Genomic DNA, 21,042 nt, shown 5'->3' on the forward strand with positions numbered 1-21,042 from the left:
CATTCTGAGAAAGCTGCAAGCTGTGTGCCAGTAAAATCAAAGCGTAAATAAAAAAAGAGACTTCTGGAAATAAAATTCCATCCAGGTAAAGGGCATTGTCAGTGCCAGGCCCCTGCTTCAGACCTGGGGGTGGGGGTGGGGGTGGGGAACCAGAAGGAGGCTACAAAGGAAGGCCTTGGTCGGGGAACAATGGAATTGCTAGGATATCTAATGAGTTTAAGTTTTTGGAAAAACTATTGCTGGGAAAAGCACTGATAGATACATAGAAAAATAAGAGAATAATGGAGAATAAGAGAAAGGAAACATTTATACAGAAAGGAAATGTAAGGCAGGATACTAAGCTAAGAAGTGAGCAATATTTTCCTAATACATAATACTAAAGTAAATACTGCATTTTAATTTTGCCAAAATTTATGACATAACTATTTGGGGAAGAAGGTGGACACAGTATAATGTAAGAAGCCTAAATCTCACTCACCAAAATAGGAACTCTTTTGATACTTGCTAAAAATAATAAATTAAAGAGTAATAATATAAGCATATTATTTAGAAATATAGCAGTCTCTGAGGAGAGGGATTTGCAGGTGGAGAGAGATTTACAGGGCAGGAGAATGCTATTCTTCTATGTACTATTGTATTTTTGACTTTTAAAAACCTTATTCATGTCTGGCTGGTGTGGCTCAGTGGTTGAGCATCAACTCATGCACCAAGAGGTCATTGGTTTGATTCCTGGTCAGGGCACATGCTCAGGTTGTGGGCCCAATCCCCAGTGAGAGGCATGCAGGAGGTGGCCAATTGATGTTCTCTCTCATTGATGTTTCTGTTTCTCTCTCTCTCTCTCTAAAATCAATAAAGGGAATATATATATATATATATATATATATATATATATATATACATATATATATATATAAAACCTTATTCATGTATAAACTGAACAAAAATAAAATTATTTCTTAAAAGAACTGCCCTCAAAACTTATTTTGCCCTGACCAGTTAAAGCATCGTCCTGATATGTCAAAATTGTGGGTTTGATTCCTGGTCAGGGCACATACAAAGAATCAACCAATGAATGCATACATAAGTAGAACAACAAATTGATGTTTCCCTCTCTCCCTCTCTTTTCTTCTCTCTCCCTCTCCCCCCACTCTCTCTCAAATCAATCAATAAAATTTTTTTTAAATAAATATTTTAAAAATTATTTTGAGCTATTATAGTACCCTGCAATGCTAAAGTCATGGTTTCAGACTTTAGCAGACATAACAATCTCCTGGTGTGCTTATTTAAATTGCAAAGTCCCTTGCCTGGCCAGTGTGGCTCAGTTGGTTGGGCATCCTCCCATGCACCAAAAAGTCAGGGCACATGTCTGGGTTTGGGGCTTGATCCCCAGTAGGGGGTGTGCAGGAAGCAGCTGATCCATGTTTCTCTCTCACATCGATGTTTCTATCTCTCTCTCCTGTCCTTTCTCTCTAAAATAAATAAACATACATACATGCATACATAATTAAAATATAAATAAAAAAATAAATAAATTGCCAAGTCTTGCCCGGCTGGGGTGACTCAGTGGTTGAGCATCGACCCGTGCACCAAGAGGTCGCTGGTTCGATTCCCAGTCAGGGCACATGCCCAGGCTGTGGGCCCAATCCCCAGTGGGGCACATGTAGGAGGCAGCCAGTCATTGTTCTCTCTCATCGATGTTTCTATCTCTCTCCCTCTCCCTTCTTCTCTCTCTAAAATCAATTTAAAAAAATTTTTTTTAATTGCCAAGTCTCAGACTTCTACCAAGAGTATTTGAATCCTTTGGTCTGGGACGAGCCCTGGGAATCTGCATTTTAAACTGATTCTGATGCTGGTCGTCCAAAGACCACCCTTTGAGAAGCACAGCATAGACAAAGGCCAATGGGAGTCAACAAGTGGACAGGGAGACAGCATCCTCCCAGTGGGCAGGCTGCCAGACCCAAGGTTTCACCCGCATCAGCTCCTTGCTCTCACATCAGAGTTGCCCACTGATGCATGGTGAAACTGTCAAAGAGCTGAGCTTTTTTGTGACTATAATTCTGACACATTATCCTCCTTCCCCATCCATCACATTCTCTGCCTCACAGGTGCTTAATCTGCAATCGTGGATGTCTGTTCACAGCCACGGGGACCCATTCTAACAGGGACTTTCATTCGAGGTTGAGTCACTTACCCTTTTGGTCCCTCTAACAGATTAGAGTCCCTAAATGGCCAGTCAAGGTATTTGGGGGGTTGGGGCTGGGATATCAGGAGAATGAAGGCTTCATTACCCTCAGACAATGGCTTGGAGCAGTCCCTCTATGCATTCAGCGGCCTGTATAGGATTAGTGTATACAGCATGTTTTGAAGGCCCCATGCTCTGTCCCATTGGCCACGAGTGTCAAAAGCATGAATGCCTTTTGCTGAGGCAGGGTAAGCCTCTCTGTAGCTATATTTTTCTTTTTTAAAGACAGAATCCCAGCAAGGCTGATGGAGGTATCCTAAAGTCTACAGGCATTTTTGTGGTCTATCCTGGGGCAGTCCCTGGCTCTCTCGCTCCCCTCGCTGGCTCTCTGACTGGCTCAGTGTTGCCCCTTGACCATGGGCTCAGGGGCCTCCAGCAAAGCTGCTGACTCTGACCACGGCCTCTCTCCGGGCTGTGTTCATTTGCATCGCGCTGCTGAGGGTGGAGGAGCTATATAGGCTCCAACCCATTCACCAGAGGATTAGGCCTGGACGGAGGGCACAGTGGGACAGAGGTCGCAGTGAAGGCCCAGCTCCGCTCCCTGAGCCATCATCATGCCCTACATGCTGCCAGGATTCTTCTGTGATCGTGTGATCCGGGAGAGGCACAGGAGAAATGGAGAGGGCACTGTCACGCAGCCCCTCAAGTTTGAGGGGCAGGATTTTGTCATTCTCAGACAACAGTGTCTGGCTCAGAGGTGCCTCTTTGAAGACTGTGTGTTCCCAGCCGGTGTTCAGGCCCTGGGCTCCCATGAGCTGAGCCAGAAAACCAAGATGAAGGCCATCACATGGAAAAGGCCAAAGGTAGGGATGGGAGGTATGAGGCTTCACGAGACAGCTCCTGGGAACAGGCGGTCAAGTGGGCCAGAGCCTGAGGCCATGGATCCCCACTCTGAGCAACAGGCTGGTCAAGGCTCATACCCATGTGCCCTCAAAATGCCTTCCTGCTTCCTCTGGCAACTGGTGTTATTTTCTATTCCTGAATTAGAGATTATAATATTTTATAGGTCCCCGAGACTGTAAATATTTTTAAGAGAGCTTGATTTTATAGTAAAAGAGTAAATATAATTATCATGTCTCTTCTTGAGAGCAAGTATTCTGGGGATAGGAAAGTGGGGTTAAAAATACTAAGGTTCACAGTTTCAGGGAGAGTTACGGAGGATGGTGAACGGTTAAGAAACAGGAGGCTGCAGGAGGCTGGAGACATACCTTTTCAATCTTTCCTGTAAGGCTGGGTCATTATGACATGTCACTTCTGTTTAAACAGAAAAGTCCAGCCCTGGCCAGTTTGGCTCAGAGGGTAGAGCATCAGCCCATGGACCAAAGAGTCCCGGGTTCGGTGTCTGCTAAGGGCATGTACCATGGTTGCAGTTTGTCCCCGGCTCCGGTTGGGGTCTTGTGGGTGGCAACCACTCAATGTGTCTCTCTCATGTCAATGTTTCTCTCTCTCTCTTTCTTCCTCTCTCCTGCTCTCTCTGAAGATAATTGCAAAAAAAAAAAAAAAAAAAGTCCTCAGGTGAGGATTAAAAAATAATTAATTTATTCATTAACTAACTAACTAACAGAAAGGTCCAGGCTGACCAGCCAGACCTTTTGCAGGGTGAAGCAATTTGCTTAAGGACACCTTACTGTGCAACTGAGGAGCCCATTTGTTTTCACTGAATAGGTAAAAGTACCTGGGGTTATGCAGGAACCAGGGCCTCTCCCTGCATGGAGGCACTTACAAGCCCAAAAGGGTTCACTGCATGGAGAGCAGGCAAGGCACTGTCTAGACCAGCAGGCTCCAATGCGGAGGTGTGCAACCCGGTGGGTCTGCAAGCTGATCCACTGGGGTGTATGAAAAAATACTTTAAGTAGTTGTTTTCTAAATAAACTTTCAATTTTAGAATAGTTTTAGATTTACAGAAAACTTGTGAAGCTAGTACAGAGAGTTTCTATATACCTTACATCACGTTGTCCCTATAATAATAATAATTATTATTATTTGTTTGTTAATCCTCACCTGAGAATATTTTTTTCCATTGATTTTTAGAGAGAGTGGAAGTGTGGGAGGAAGAGAGAAAGAGAAACATGGATGTGAGAGAGACACAGCAACTGGCTGCCTCCCACATGCACCCCAACCAGCGCTGGGAATCAAATTCACAGCCCAGGTCCGTGCCCTTGACCGGGAATCAAACCCGCAAAGCTTTGGTGCTCAGGCCCACCCTTTAACCTCTGAGCATGCCAGCCAGGGCCAGTTTTCCCTATTGCTAATATTTTATATTACTCTGGTACATTTGCTACAATTAAATAATAGCCAAAATTGATACATTATTATTACCTGAAGTAAGTCCACACTTTGTTCAGATGTCCTTAGTTTTTACCTGATATCCTTTTTCTGTTCCATGATTCCACCTAGGATGTGACATCACATTTAGTAGTAATGTCTCCTTAGCCTCCACGGGCTGTGACGGTTTCTCAGACTTTCCTTGTTTTTGATGACCTTCACGATTTTGAGTATTGGTCAAGTATTTTGTAAAATATTCCTCAACTGGCATTTTCCTGCTGGTTTTCTCCTGATTCAGCTGGGCTGGTGGGTTTGGGGGAAGAAGACCAGGGTAAGGTGCCATTTTCATCACATCATATAGGCTATCAACGTGTCTTATCATTGCTGACCTTGATAACTGGCTGAAGTAGTGTCGTCATTTCCTGTACTGTAAAGTTACTTTTCCCCCTTTTCCATACTGCACTCTTTGGAAGAATGTCACGAAACATAAGCCCACACTTAAGGAATGGGAGTTACATTCTGCCTCCCTTTTTCTACATAAAGTATTGAGAATTCTGCATGGGAACTTTGTCTATTTTTTTTTTCTTTCTTCAATCACTTATTTATTTCAATGTGGACTTGTGGGTAGTTATTGGTATTTTGTATTAAAATCAAATGTTACTTTATTTTCTTGCTCTTTTCCAGCTTTAGCCATTGGGAGTTATTTCAGTTGACTCCTGTCCATTTGACATATCCTTATTGTTGTGAGGTGTGTGTTTTCCTTTGAGTACTTTCTTACTTTCTGATGGTATAAGATGTTCCAGGCTCATTTTATGTGTTTCCTGACACAGTCCTGGAATCAACCATTTCCCCCAGGGAGCCCTGGTACCTTTTATTGGAAAACGGTATTAGAAACCAAGATCAGAGTGTGCTCATCACTTCTGGGGTATCATTGCCATTGTCCTTCTCAGCTGATAGACAAAGGAATTTCTTGAAACTTCTTCTTTGACCCATGTGTATTTTTTGTTTGTTTGTTAATCCTCATCCAAGGATAATTTTCCTTTGATTTTTAGAGAAAGTGGAAGGGAGAGGGAGGGAGAGAGGGAGAGAAAGAGAGAGAGAGAGAGAGAGAGAGAGAGAGAGAGAGAGAGAGAGAGAGAGAAATTGATTGGTTGACTTCCCTACATACCCACACCAGGGATTGAACCCAAAACCTAAGTATGTGCCCTGACTGAAATCAAACCGGCAAACTTTTGGTGCATGGGACAACACTTCAACCAACTGAGCCACACCTGCCAGAGCTCTTTCATGTGATCTTGAGAAGAAAGTGTATTCTGCTGTTGTTGAATGGAATATTCTATAAATGTCAATTAGATCAAGTTGATGATAGTGCTGTTCAGGTCCACCATATCCTTACTGATTTTCTGTCTACTTAATCTATAATTTCTGAAAGAGGGGTGTTAAAGTCTCTAACTGTAATACTAGATTCATCTATTTTTTCTTTCAGAAATATCACTTTTTGCCACATGTCCTTTAACACTCTATTTTTAGATGTACCCACATTTAGGATTGTATATTTTCTTAGAGAAATGACTCCTTTATCATTATGTAGTGCATCTCTTTATATCTGATATTTTTCCTTGTTATGAACTCTGCTTTGTCTGAAATTAATACTCCAGCATTCTTTTGATTAGTGTTAGCATGGTATATCCCTCTCTAGCTATCTGAATCTTTGTATTTAAAGTGAATTTTTTAATAGACAACATATAGTTGGTCCCTTTTTTAATCCATTCTCACGATCTTTATATTTTCATTGGAGTATTTAAACCATTAACATTTGTTATTATCATAGAGTTGGATTAATATCTACCATGTTTGTAACTGTTTTCTATTTGTTGCCATTGTTCTTTGTTTCTCCCATTTCCTGCCTTCTCTGGTTTAATGGAATATTCTATATGATTTCATTTCATCTCTTCTCTTAAGTATATCAATTATATATATATTTTTAAATGTTAATGGTTAGAGCCCTGGCCGGTTTGACTCAGCAGTTAGAGCGTCGGCCCGTGGGCCAGAGAGTCCTGGGTTCAGTTCCCGCTAAGGGCACATACCTCAGTTGCAGTTTGTCCCCAGCCCTAGTTGGGATTGTGTGGGTGGCAACCACTCAATGTGTCTCTCTCACATCAATGTTTCTCTCTCTCTCTCTTCCTCCCTCTCTCCCTCCCACTCTTTTTTTTTTTTTTTTTATCCTCACCCGAGGACATTTTTTCATTCTTTTGTTCTAGAGCAGGAGGAAGAGAGAGAGAGAAACATCGATGTGAAAGGGACACATCGAGTGGCTGCCACCCGCACGACCAACAAGGGCTGGGGACAAACTGCAACCGAGGTACATGCCCTCAGCGGGAACCGAACCCGGGTCTCTCCGGACCGCAGGCCGACGCTCTAACCGCTGAGCCAAACTGGCCAGGGCCCTCCCACTCTTTTTAAAGATAAATGCAAAAATGTCCTCGGGTGAGGATAAAAAAATAAAATAAATAAATAAAATGTTAATGGTTAGAGATTCCAATGTACATTTACAACTAATCTAATCCCACCTTCAAATAGCACTACACCATTATATATGTAGTTCAGTACCTTATAATAAAAATTTCCGTTCTTCCCTTTCTTCCATTATTGTCATTCACATCACTTATCCATATGGTGTAATTACTCAATATATTGTTATTATCATTAGTTTAAACAAAGTTATCTTTAGATAAAGAATTAGGACGATAAAAGTTTTCTTTTACCTGACTTTATTCCTTCTCTGATGTTCCTTTCTTTATGTAGCTCCAGGCTTCGGACCTATGTCATTTTCTTTCTCCCTGAAGAACTACTTTTAACATTTTTTTGCAAGGCAAATCTGCTGGCAATGAATTGCCTCTGATTTTACTTGTTTGAGAGTTTATTTCACCTTTGGTTTTGAATGATAATTGCTTTGTATATAGGTTGGTGAGTTTTTCTTTTATCAGTTTAAATGTCAATCCAATCTTTCTTGCTTGTATAGTTTCTGAAGAGAAGTCTGCTGTAAGTCTTATCTTTGTTCCTTAGGAAAGGTATTTTTCCCCTCCTTCCCCCACCATTGACACCCTCTTTCCTGCCCTCCCCCCGCCCGCCTTCACCTCACTGTTGTCTGTGTCACATTAATTTAAAACTAATGAGAATAACTACCTAGGGTTGCATGTTCAAAATATTAATGATGGAGCCCTGGCCAGTTTGGCTCAGCGGTTAGAGCGTGGACCCATGGTCCAGAGAGACCCGGGTTTGGTTCCCACTAAGGAAACGTACTTCGGTTGCAGTTTGTCCCCAGCCCCGCTTGGGGTTGTACAGGAGGCAGCTACTCGATGTGTCCCTTTCACACCGATGTTTTTCTCTCTCTCTCTCTCTCTCTCTCTCTCTCTCTTCCTCTCTCTCCCTCTCTCTCCCTTCCACTCTATCTGAACAAAAAATTGAAAAATATCTTCGAGTGAGGATAAAAAATAAATAAAATAAAAATAAAAAACAAAATAATAATGGAGATATTTTTTAAAAGAGTTTGGAGACACTGTGCAAACTACAGTACTCAAGAACTGAGGAAATGGTCATCTGTTGCTCATTGCTGAGAACCCATCATTAACATATCCAGTCTGCAGGTAACATTATAGCCAAAGGAGTAGCTAGAGGTCCTCTAGTAGCTTAGGGGCTTAAGTTAAAATGACAGAGCTGGGACCACTTATCCTTTATTCATTCCAACCAATACAAACAGGTCTCCACACTCCAGGGAATACATATGCAACATTTATAAGTAAGGAGAGATGAAAAAGTAGATTGTGTGAATGAAGCATCTAGGCAAATCAGAGACATTTATGAATTAACCCTCAACAAGCTCGGTAACTGACCCTCATCAAACAGACATCTCTTATGAGGACAAACAATTGAGGGTCACTAGGCTGGGCATTTCGTAGAGGATAGGCATGGACCTCCAAACAAAAGAGGTATCAGTGTAGTTGCTGCTGCTTTCCCGAGCAATCAGCCCTGGAACTGGTGGGAGGTGAGAGAATGAGGAGTACTTCTGAACTTACAGATCCAAAGAGAGGAAGCTGTACCTGTGACAGCTAAAACATGGAGCTGAAAATCCAGTATTTGGGTTACTCTATAATATGTTCTTTATAACAGGGACAGAACCTACAGTGGTCAAGTATGTCAGCTGGCAAGTTACAGAGGCCCAACTCAAACTAGCTTAAACCAAGAAAGCTCATATAACGTGAATATTTAAGGTTGATACTGAGTTTAGACACTGAATTCAGTCCTCAAACCATGTCATCAAGACACAGCCTCTAATATTATCTAGCTAGCTATCTTTCGCCTCCCTCCCCTGACCTCCACTCCCCCACCTGTTTCCTCTGAGCTGGCTATAGTCTCAAGTAGATTAACTTCACAATGGGGCAAAGCTGCCACCAGCAGCTTCAGACTGACCCATTTAGCAACTCCAGCAGAAGGATGGATTTTTTTTCCCTCAGTAGTTACAACAAAAGTCTTGGCCCATAGCTCATGGGCCCAGATTTGGTCACATGCCCATCCTAAACCAATCACTCTCATTCTAATTGCCCCTATTATACATGTGGAACTGGGGAAGGGGGAAGCTCATCAGAACAACATGGGCTGACACTGGGGTAGCTCCCCAGTGGAAAACTGAGGTATAATCCCAGGAGAAGGGGGAGAAACAAAAATAACATATATCCACTATACCTTAATTGGCCTCTTTGTTTTTTAAGAGGAAGGAGTCTTGTTTGGAATAATGAGTTTTACATTTTGTTGGTGGTCTTAAAAGACCACAACAGGGATGTTGATGTTCTCTTTACTACCAGACTGTTATTGCTTCTAGTTTTTTGTTTGTTTGTTTGTTTGTTTTTAGTGACGAGAGACAGATGTTTTTTGAAGAGAAAAAAATAAATTATAAGTTATATATTCAAACTTTAATACTTTAGGGTTGTTACTTAAGTTATTCGATTTTATAATTTTACATATTTTCTTTTACACTAAAACAAAATCTTGGTTCCTAATTACATTAATGTAAGTTCTTATTCACTTAATCCTACAATATACATATCAAAGTTTTGAAAGAATAACGATATTATCATTACTTCTTATGATTTATATTGTTATGGTTTGGGTTTTGACCTGAGGATATAACCCAAAAGGGATAAACAGCCAAATGTTACTTTTTAAGTCACTTGAACTCACTCTTTTATATGTGTAGCCATGTCAGCAACTTGTTATGCAGTTGGGTTCTTTTGCTTCAAATTGCTTTCAGCTGTTACAGATTGCTTTTTAAAATTATCTTTTCTTAAATTTAGGCTTTTAATTCTGTAAAAATTAACATGATTCCTGAGTCAAACAATTTTCAAACAGTTATAATCAGAGTTTTACTTTCATCTGTATTCCCATCACCTTATTCCTTCCCTCCTCCTATAAGTAACCTTTTAAAGAGGTTTTGGATTTGCTTTATCCTTCCACTGCATTGAGAAATTCAGATGGGAGGAGGGTGTGATGTGGTCTAAGCGAGACTTTCCAACCGGTAGGAGGAGATCCCTGTGTGCAGGAGCCTCAGCTCACTTGGTTGCATTGGGTTGTTTTGATGGGAGGGGGACAGAGAAGGTGGGGGAAGGGGAAAGAGATGGAGAGAGGGCTATGTCATGGGGATAGCTTCTTGAAGCTGTGAAGAATGGTGTTAAAACACAGAATCTACAAATTATTTCAAAAGTTAAAAAACAAAGCATCCAGACAAAAACAAAAGCACCCTCTGTTGGCCTCTGTTGGGCTGCACATAAGTGCTAAGGCCAGAGGTTCCATGGTGAGTTAGTTTAAATAAAGAAATGCACCCTCCAACAGAAGGGGAGGACTGCGAGGCACACACCACATCCCTCTCTGCTCTCCGTAGTTCTCAAGTTCTGTGGACCCCGAAACATGTGCTGACTCTAAGTATCTGTTACCACATCTTAGAAGAAAGATCCTTACTTTCCTTCCTGGACCTCTTTTTCTGTCATAGAAAAAACAACAACAAAAAACAAGAACCATGTTTTCCCTTGTCCCTTTGCCAAAGCTGTGACATAAAGACACTGACCTCTGAGGGTCCATCCTTACTCAGACAGTATGTCAGTGCCAGGGAGTAGTGTGGAACAATGGGAAAAGGAGGCATGGTTTTGGCTTCTACCACTTATTGACTGTGTGTCCTTGGGCAAGTTTCTTAACCTCTCTGAGCTTTGGTTTCCTTACCTGCAAAATAAGAATGATGGTATCCCATTCACAGAATGTTTTTAAAGGCTTAAATGAGTGCTGTGTGTAATACTCCTGATACACTATGCCAGTCCTACATAACAGACCTCAATAAATAATAGCTACTACTGCTGTTCTTTCGTTTGTTCGTTTCACAGGAAATTTGCGAGAATCCCCGATTTATCATTGGTGGAGCCAACAGAACTGACATCTGTCAAGGAGAATTAGGTAGGAAAGTCCCTCGGGTCAATCCAGCCAACAATCAGGGGGTGGCTAAAAGGTCTGATCCCTTTACAGGAAATAAAAGGACAATAATCTGTTTTTGGTTTTAACAAATTTTGGGGAGGAGGTTTTTATAACATTTCTTTCTTTATGTGCTGGTGATTGCTTCAATTAATTTCTGTTCCTCCCACATTTCTCATTAGTTCTTTGCCATATGACACAGGAAGTAGACCTCATTCCACAGCCTCTCCTTTAGAGTCTCAAGGACAGTCACACACCCCCTCAGCAAGACAAAAGCCCTGCTTTCGACTGTTCCCATTTCCTGAAAAGACAACTCTGAAACTGTCTATCAAGCATGTCCCTTGGGCACATAGAATCTATATGCACACACAAAACACATCACCAAGAAGCGCTTGTAATTTGAACTCTTTTTAAAATTGCCCCAGGATAATAGCTTCATATTAAAAGAATCTTTCAGCCCTGGCCAGGTAGTTTGGTTAGTTATAGAGCATCATCCCAATATGCCAAGGTTGTAGTTGATCTCTGGTCAGGGCACATACAAGAAGCAAGCCCTGGCTGGTTTGGTTCACGGGTTAGAGTGTTGGTCCTCAGACCAGAGAGTCCTGGGTTCGGTTCCTGCTAAGGGCATGTACCTCAGTTGCAGTTTGCCCCTGGCCCTGGTTGGGGTCATGTGGGTGGCAGCCACTCAATGTGTCTCTTTCACATCAATGTTTCTCTCTCTCTTCCTCCCTCTCTCCCTCCCACTCTATCTGAAAATAAATGCAAAAATGTCCTCAGGTGAGGATTTAAAAAAAAAAAAAAAGAAGCAACATAACAACAAAACAATCTCTCTCTCTCTAAAATCATTCTTTTAAGAATTAGAAAGAGTCTTTAAACAAACATGACATTTACCATGTGGGTGAGCATCCAATTTCCTGTCTGGCTAGTTAGCCTGGCTGTTCCCGGAGAGCGTCCTCTCTGCCTCCGGCTCAGGAAGTCCTGGATCATCTTCGCGCCGACTGCGGGAAAGCTCTGTGAAGTCAAGTTGAAGAGAATATCCACAGATACAATTTAAAACTTGAGGGTGGGGAAAAAGGAGGAACATCTGTAATACTTTCAACAATAAAGATAAATTAAATCTAAAGAAGAAAAAAAATAAACATGAGTGTAAAGGAACCAACCAAATAAAAGAAATATGACTAATTTGGTCCCAGGAAGAGAGGCTGAGGAGGTTCGGATATCTAAATTCTTGCGCCCGAGGAAACAGGAAAGGAGGAACGCTGCCTTACCTGGGCCTTCTAGCAATACAGTTTCAAAGGAAAGGCTGGCTGCCTCAGGGGATGCTGGGCCAGGGTGGGGGTGGGGCTGTCTCAAAGCTGCCATCACATCCCACAGAGCAAAATAAGGTTTTACATAACTTAACCCATCCTCCCCAGAAGACAGTTCTGTGACTCTCAGTGTACCAAGCATCTCCCTCCCTCCCTCCCACCCCCCCCTCTCTTTCTCTCTCTCACACACACACACACACACACACACACACACACACACACCCAGTGTCACCTGCCTGAGACTACACACAGTACTATGCCAGAAAGTTCCAGGAGGGAGAAAATGTCCCCATCTCATTCCATTGCCAGCAATGTCTTAGTGCCCCCTACTGCCTGGTTCCAGAGCAGCAGCCTGACTGAATCCCTACAACACAAACCCACCTGACAGGTGGCTCTCTCTCAGAGGCTCAGTCTCCACTGAGGTCCAAGAGGAAATGGACTCACATTGCAAAGATATGGGGCAGGGAGGATTTCCTCCACGTGTTTTGAAGAACAACCCAATTATGACCTACTGCCCTGTTTCCCCTGAGGTCCAAAAAGAAAGTGACTTTATATTGCAGGAGGAGGAATTTCCTACAGCCTTCAGGAAAGCCACTCAGGAGGGTGTACGTTACCCTGTTGATCACCTTGTCGAGGGACTGCTGTCAAACCCTTCCCTGGCTGACACCTCTGTAAGGGCAGATCTGGAAGTAGGACAGTGAGCACCACTTGACCCCTGCTCTTCAGAGAAGTGGAGCAGTGTGCTGGGATTGGGTCTCCTGCCTGCCCGGAGGTACAGGCCCTCCTATGACCTGTCCCATGTGTTTGTCTGCAGGGGACTGCTGGTTTCTCGCAGCCATTGCTTGTCTGACCCTCCACGAGCACCTGCTTTTCCGAGTCATACCCCATGATCAGAGCTTCATCGAAAACTATGCGGGGATCTTCCACTTCCAGGTGAGGTCATGGCAGCGGCCAGCTGCTGTTCATTCCCCACTGGTTTCCTGGCCTTGACTTACCAGTGGCTCCAGAAAGGTTCTACCCACCCTCCCAGCCATGGCCCCTTAAGGCCTCCAGTTTGTGAGGAAGCAGTTGTTTATTCCTGCCCCCTCTCCTCCTACCCCCACCCCCCCCCCCACACACACACCTTCCGCTATGCCCCAGAAAAGCAGGAAGACATCCTGTTTGCTGGCCTGTGTTCTATTTTTGCCACTCCAGCTGGCTGCCCGCTTGTTGTTCCACACAGCCCTTCTCAAGTGTGTCTCTGAGACACTAGCTCAGGGGATCTGGAGGCCCTTTAGGGTGTGATGGAACCTCGTCCACAATTGTGGCTCCTATTTATTTGCTTCCATTTAAGATAGGTCCATACCAAGCCTATCACTCACCTCTTCTAGGCTCTGGAAGAAAAGTCTGGTTAATCTGGGGACGAGGTATCTGGTTCGGCCCAGAAATGATTCTTGGTTCTAGGATCAATCCAGCCATTGGACATTTTCCAGAGCCAACTTGTCCTGGCCAAATCCAGGGTTCCGAGGCAGCCATCTGTCTCCAGCCCTCGAGGCTCTGAATGTCTTGGGACTGACCCGAATCATCCGTGGGTGTGCCTGCCGGTCCTGTACCTCAGGACCCAAGGCCTCAGAACAGTCTTCCCTTCAGGTTCAGGTCAGCATCCTGCTGCCGTCGAGCACTGGGCCAGGCAGCCAGGCCCTGAGTTTTATTTCTCCCCTGCACCCTCAAGTTGCTAGTTTTCCTCTCATATTTAAAGGGTATGATATCTAAAGGAACATAATACAAAGAACAGATAGATTTTTGCCCTCTTGTTGAAACTGGACAACAAATGGGTCCCGGCTGCCTGTCACTACTTGAGCCAATTAAGCCGAGACAAGGTCGAATCGTATCTGAGCATTTATTCCAATAATGCCGGCAGTGTGGGGGAGCAGTGGCTTATCCTGTAAATCTGTTCTGCCCCCCACCACTTGCCAGGTACTTTTAAAGGGCCAGGTACTGTTAAAGGGCAGAGAAACGATGACAGGCAAGGGAGGAGGAATATAGGTGGGGGGGGGGGTTGTAAAAGGTTTCAGGCAAGGGGGAGGAATGTGGGCTGGGGGCTGCAGGGCCTGGTCGCCAGTGAGTCACACATGGGTCCAGGGTCCAGTGTTCTGATAGATAATCAGGTTGTTAATCTCTCCATGATGTCTGTTCATCTCCCTTGTCCTCCGATGAGGAGAATAGACAGCATTCCTGAGGCAAACTCCTGAGGGGCACACCTCTCAGCCAGGTCAGAGTGGGCTTTTTCTTTAATCAGAACAAAGCACCCACAATTCACATCGCAAAGGATGATTAACAATTTTTTTCTAACTAGGGCTAGTGCCCCACTATGATTGGTTTTCTTACTCTTCTAATATTTTCTATTAATTTTAATATTCTTTCCTCCCCCTTTCATTGTCAACAAGGGGGGAAATGTCATTAGAAGAAAATTAAACTACATTTGGCTTTCTTCAGTTAAAACTGACTTGTTCAAAAAAGAACAGGCATGTTCTGGGCATGTTCTCTTCCATGTCAATCCTCTTCTTAGCAGCAATATCTACCTTGTTTGTCATTAAGAAACACATAAATCAGCCCTGGCCAGTGTGGCTCAGTTTAGTGGGTGTCATCCCATGCACCAAAAGGTTGCTGGTTTGATTCCTGGTCAGGGTACATGCCCAGATTTCGGACTCAATCCCAGGTAGGGGGCGTGTAGGAAGTAGCTGATTGATGTTTCTCTCTCTCCCTCTCCCTTCCTCTTTCTCTAAAAATCAATTTTAAAATATTTTTTTAAAAAGATACTTAAATCAATACATCACCTTCATCTAGACCAGTAGCTCTCAACCCTAGCTGCATATTTGAATCAGCTGAGATACCTAGAGATCCTGACACCAAGGTCCCACCCCAGACTTACTGAGCTGGAGAATGAAAATTTCAAGTCCTCAGATATTCACAGAGCACCTACTATCCCCACAGAACTGGGCTGGACTCTGTGAAAGAGACAAAGTGGTTTGTAACTCATTCCTGCCCTCAAGGAGCTCACAGTCCAGTTAGGAAAAGATTCACACATCCCAAACCCAGAATAGTATGAACGAGCACCGAGATACAGAGCTGAGGAAATGGGACTGCTTTGAGATCAAAGAGACCTCTGAGGAATGTTGGGCAGGGACACATTTCCCAATGGTAATGTGAGCATGTGACACTGTGCTTGATGATTCTGTGCAGTTCTGGCGCTATGGAGACTGGGTAGACGTGGTTATTGACGACTGTCTGCCAACTTACAACAATCAGCTGGTTTTCACCAAATCCAACCACCGCAATGAGTTCTGGAGCGCTCTGCTGGAGAAGGCTTATGCTAAGTAAGGCAACACTTTTTGAATGTGAGGCAAGTCTAGAAATGAGGAAGTGGGCTGCAAAATCCAGCCGAGGTCTCACTCGTGAGAGCAGGCATGCGTATCTGTGCATGAGTGCACGTGTGTGTGTGTGTGTGTGTGTGTGTGTGTGTGTGTGTGTTCAACTGTGACCCACAGTCAGAGAAGATCAAGTCCAAGAAGAAACAGCTCTAAGTAAAAACCCTGTGTTTAAGAACAGAAATGAAGATGTGTAGGAAATCTTTAGCTTTCCAGAGGAAGCTCTTTAATTCTGTCTTTGCAGTTGCATCACAAGTTCTGGATCCAAGCATTATGTTTCTGGAGCTCAGATCCCAGGAGCTTGCTTGGCTCAGCCTCGTGAGATTGCAGTATATTAATAAAGCCATATTAAGTCTCTCAACTTAGAAGCCCCACCCCAGCTACTGATGGCTTTAATGCAGCCCTACCTCAGGTTTCAGAGGATAATGGAAAGAGAATAGCTCACGTCTGGTCCCAGTGCTCTGGCTCTCTATGGCCAAGGATAAGTCAGTTAGTCTCTGGAGCTGTTTCTCCTTTGTGAAGAAAGGGAATCATAGTACCTATTCATTAGCTTACAGGGTTGTTGAAGAAGTGATGACAGAACATCACAGGACCCAAGAGTAAAGTTCTGGAGGTAGTGATGCCTGGGTGGTCTTTCCTGGAACCCTGTGACCCAGATCGGTCTTCGTCCTTTCTCCAAGGCTCCATGGTTCCTACGAGGCTCTGAAAGGTGGGAACACTACAGAGGCCATGGAGGACTTCACAGGAGGGGTGACAGAGTTTTTTGAGATCAAGGATGCTCCCAGAGACATGTACAAGATCATGAAGAAAGCCATCGAGAGAGGCTCCCTCATGGGTTGCTCCATTGACGTAAGTCTTGGGTGTGGGGTCAGGGCAGGGAGCAGCCCAATATAGGAAAGTCTTACCTAACAACTGGCAGCTTAGGGTTCTCCTCTGGGTCAGGGTGAATGTTTTGTTTTAGGAGGCAGGAACTGGCTCTCAACTTTGAAAATTGGGAATTTCTCAAGGTAGAAGAGTTCCTGGGAATTTTCAATAAAGAGATAGGACAAGGATACTCCAAGCTCTGGACTACTGGGAATAGGTTCAGAGGCCTATGTCAGTGTGGGCCTCTGTGGCGGGAACTGCTCATCCCCAACATGCCCCCACTAGTTGGCTATGGACCTGAGCACACAGGTTCCCTAAGAAAGCTTCTCAGTCACTGAGCTTTGATCAGGTCTCTCACTTGGGGCATGGGCTTTGTGCTGTAACTGGGAGAAACTCAGCCTACAGTCCCCTCTCAGTGTAACAAAGTGGTTTGAACTGAGACCAGAGCCAAGGGTAAGGAGATGGCAGACTGGCCAGGCCTCCTGAGTTTCAGGAGACACACCTGCCCTGGGGGCTGCTCAACATATAATAGTCTTGGTGCTTTCCATCGCTGAGGAAGGGGCCCAAGCGAAATTACTCTTCCTTCCTCTCCCAATATTCTCATGGGTAAAGAAGCTTGAGAAGAGTAGCTAGCATAAAACACCCAGAGATGAAAATTGTCTTCCTGTCTTTTCTCCATCTTTTCTTCATTCATGCTGTTTATTTCTCCTCTTTTCCTTTGTCTTGTCCTTCCTTCCTTCCCTTTTTATCACCCTCCTTTGTCCTCTCTCCCTCTCCTGGATTGCCCCCTGCCCTCCCCTCTGGGCCCCAGGATGGCACAAACATGACCTATGGAACCTCTCCTTCTGGGCTGAGAATGGGGGAGTTGATTGCACGGATGGTGAGGAATATGGATAACTCGCTGCTGGTCCCCACAGGCTCAGATGACAGACCGACCCGGGTGTGTACGCCTCCAACCGTTGGGAACAACCATCTCTCCAACCTGTGTGGCCCAGCCGTATTGTGTCACATTCCCCTCAGTAGCCAGTACCTGACACACAGGCCCCACCTGTTCCAAGGGTCTCACTTGGAACAGCTTGCCCGCTCCAAGGTTCCTGAGGGTGGGAGAGACAGGATTAGGAACAAATCTCTATGGGAGCTCCTTCTCCATGTGTCCAGGCAGTTTCTCTGATAACAAATTAACAGGAAGAAATACAAGAGAGACTTCATTTATTTTTAAATGTTTCTCCTTTCCTAATTCATTCATTGACTCATTCAACACAGATTTATTGAGCTCCTACTAGGTGCCAAGTACTCTTCCAGCAAACAAAGAAAAGTCTCTCCTTGTTCACTATGCTAGTGAACAAAGCAAAGTCTCTCCCCTCCTAGAGTTTATATTCTAGTATTTTCAGAAGTAATACATGCTCCCTGAGGAATACCGAGCCATATAGTAAAGCAGAAGAAAAATTAACCCATCTTTTCCCTTCTAAAGGTAATAACTCTTAATTAACATTTGGTATATGTCCTCCCAAGATTTTTTCTATGCAGACACTTAATCTAAATTTCTATTTTTTAATGTTGTCATACTGTATGCACCTCTTTACAACATGCTTTTTATTTTTTATTTATTTATTTTTTTTAGTTAGCTTTATAATCTTAATGGTCTCCCATAATGTTTGAGAGCCTTCTCATGGCCAGAGGCACACTTGCAGGGCGTGGAGAAGTCCTCGTCCTCGCAGAACCCATGAAATGAGCCAGGTGTGAACTCTGTCTCAGGCGGCAGATCTTTTGCTCCCTAACCCCTGACGGGCTGTCTGGTTTTTGCTCCACAGACAATTGTCCCAGTTCAGTATGAGACAAGAATGGCCTGTGGACTAGTCAAAGGACATGCCTACTCCGTCACTGGGCTGGATGAGGTGAGCCTGGCGGGGCTTGGTGGGATGGGACTTGAGGAGCTACTTGGGTTAAGCTTCTGAAGTCAGGACTTCGCTTTCTGTGTCCCTTTGTAGCTACAGAGCTTCCCTCCAGTCAGGGCACCGCCCATGGCTCGGGCCAAATGCCTGGGGTTGGGAAGACCATTGGGACTCCCAGGAGTGGATCTTGCCACCAGATAGTGCTCAGCTTATCTTTGTTTTTAGTGCTAAAGACAGCCATTTCCCCCATCATTTCCAAGGAACAGATAGAAATCACTTTGGTTTTATGAAGTTGATTTGATGGGTTCTCATGCTCCCCGTTCTTCCATGCCAAAGAGTTACAATGCTTTGTTCTGGGAACATCTGGCCTTCACTGGGTCACATCAGAGACAGGATCCTTGTCAGGCCCGCTGCGCATACTTGGTCAGGCTGTGCCCTGTGCACAGGGATGGACAGAGAGAGGCAGTCGTCCGGAGCAGCGCAACAGCAGACTGGAGGAAGGGCACCTTTTTCTGACTGGTCCATCTAGAGGGGACATATGTCTGTGGTGCCTCCGCCAGCAGGGTGTTTTCCCCAGTTCACACAAAGACACCTAATGTGCTAGTGGGACTCTCCAGAAATGCCCCGCCTCCTCCCCCAAAGCTCACGAGAGCCCGGTGTTCACTGGGGAAGTCACTTGTGAGGAGATGTGAGGCCGTGGCCAAGCCCTACCTCCCGAGGACTCCGTCCTATCTGACCCTTCACCCTGACACTCCAAGGGGAGCTTCTGAATGGTCTCCTTGACCAGGACCAGGAGGACAGCCCCCGTCCGAGATTCTCTCCCCTCCCCATCCCAGCCCTTAGGGCAAGACAGAAGTCCCCTTTCCAGAAAGGCTCCAGAGCGGGAGAGATTTTCCTTTTTTGCCCAAGACCCTGTTCAAGGATGAGAAGGTGAGGCTGGTGCGGCTGCGGAACCCCTGGGGCCAGATGGAGTGGACCGGCTCCTGGAGTGACGGGTAGGTGAGGGGACTCCTCGAGGAGGGACAACAGGGCCTGGGGCAAGGCTGGCTTGGGCGCAGAGCCACAAGAGTACTACCGATACCTGGTAAAACTGCCTTTACCCCCGGCCGGGTTGCTCAGTTGGTTGGAGCATCATCCCGTGCACTATCAGGCACATACCGAGGTCGTGGGTTTGATCCCCAGTCAGGGCACATATGGGAGACAACTGATTGGTGTTTCTCTCTCTCCCTCGTCTTCTTCTCTCCCTAAAAAAATATCAATAAAAACATCCTTCAGTGAGAATTTAAAAATAATAATGAAAAATAAACAAATAAAGTGAAATTACCTTCAAAACCAATGATTTTCAGAAGAGAAGAGGAGATGTGGGCTCTAAAGAAGGGCCAGGGGAGGACCCTGGGGACCCTGGGAGCCAGACAGCTCGCTGATGGCCATTGGCTGGAAAGGAAACATTCTAGAAAGCATGCGTCAGGTCTAGGTAGAAGGGAAGTCTTTTTTTAAAAATATGTTTTTATTGATTTTTTAGAGAGAGAGGAAGGGAGAGAGAGAGGGAGACATCGATTGGCTGACTCCCGCAAGCCCCCTGACTGGGGATCAAGCCCACAACTTGGGGAGTTGAGCCGGGACCTCTCAGTCCATGGGACTGACACTCAATCCACTGAGCCACACTGGCCGGGCAGGAAGGGAGTCTTAACGCGTGGGTCTAGACTGGACAAATGACTTTCCTTCTCAGAGTACCTGTTGCCTTATCTGAAAAATGGGATCAAATTCAGTGCTGTCCTGGTGGGCTGTTAGGAGGAGAAAATGTGATCCTGTCTGGAGAGTGCTTAGCCACTATCCCCATAGAAAGATGCACAGACCCTTTGAAAGAACTTGACTACTTATCACTGAGAACGATAGACTGGGGGCAGCAAAAATTACCAGCATGGGAACTTATGATAAAGGCTCCAGAATGACAAAACTATGGTCCCACCACAATCACTGATACCTGACTGCCTGGCGAGTGGGGGGCAGCCCCCGGTGCTCCTCTGTCACTCCAAGATGGGGAGCAGGACTCAGCATCTGAGAAGGACCACACCCAGGTTGTGTGTGCCCTTCAGCTCCGTGCTTACCTCACATACTCTCATCCAGGGCACCATAATTACTGGTTCATTTGGCCATTCATTGACTTAGCAAGTATTTCTTGAGCACCTACTGAACAGCAGGCACAGGTCTAAGCACTAGGGGTATTCCTCCCTCAAGAGACTGGGATAAGATGCTGGTCCTTATCTCTGACTGTTTCTTCCTTATCCATGCGAGGAAGCCTTCCTTCCTCCGTGCTGCATGTATCCGGGCCCCATGCTGTTGGAGGGACTTAGATATGAACACAGAGACACGGGCCCTGTCCCTGCAGATTGATGGTCCAGCAGGAAGGACAAACACTAATAACAGTTGAGATAAGTGCCATGGTGTGGGTCACAAAGAGGGATGCCCTCTCCTAGTTTGTGTAGGACAGGAAGGAACACAAGGTCGCCTGAACGGTGTGGCATTAGAACGAGGCTGTTTGTTCTGGGACT

At 44.9% G+C, this 21,042-nt stretch overlaps 1 protein-coding gene across 4 annotated transcripts in view; it reads left to right on the top strand.

The window, feature by feature from the left end:
- The window catches only part of CAPN3 (calpain 3), a 55,804-nt gene that overhangs the window by 20,814 nt on the left and 13,948 nt on the right, over nucleotides 1-21,042 (top strand). For 3 of the 4 annotated variants that reach the window (XR_004961607.1, XM_036278633.1, XM_036278646.1), the window contains exons 2-8: nucleotides 10,936-11,005; nucleotides 13,142-13,260; nucleotides 15,550-15,683; nucleotides 16,415-16,583; nucleotides 17,410-17,538; nucleotides 18,410-18,493; nucleotides 19,400-19,485. Coding sequence is in view for 3 of the 4 variants with exons in the window: in XM_036278633.1 (XP_036134526.1) it covers nucleotides 10,936-11,005; nucleotides 13,142-13,260; nucleotides 15,550-15,683; nucleotides 16,415-16,583; nucleotides 17,410-17,538; nucleotides 18,410-18,493; nucleotides 19,400-19,485 (791 nt within the window). In the remaining variant the exon portion in view is untranslated. The remainder of the gene's footprint in view (nucleotides 1-10,935; nucleotides 11,006-13,141; nucleotides 13,261-15,549; nucleotides 15,684-16,414; nucleotides 16,584-17,409; nucleotides 17,539-18,409; nucleotides 18,494-19,399; nucleotides 19,486-21,042) is intronic. The other variant, XM_036278657.1, reaches the window with a different exon arrangement.

The sequence above is a fragment of the Molossus molossus genome, unplaced genomic scaffold, assembly GCF_014108415.1.
Source record: "Molossus molossus isolate mMolMol1 unplaced genomic scaffold, mMolMol1.p scaffold_m16_p_1, whole genome shotgun sequence".
Taxonomy (NCBI): domain Eukaryota; kingdom Metazoa; phylum Chordata; class Mammalia; order Chiroptera; family Molossidae; genus Molossus; species Molossus molossus.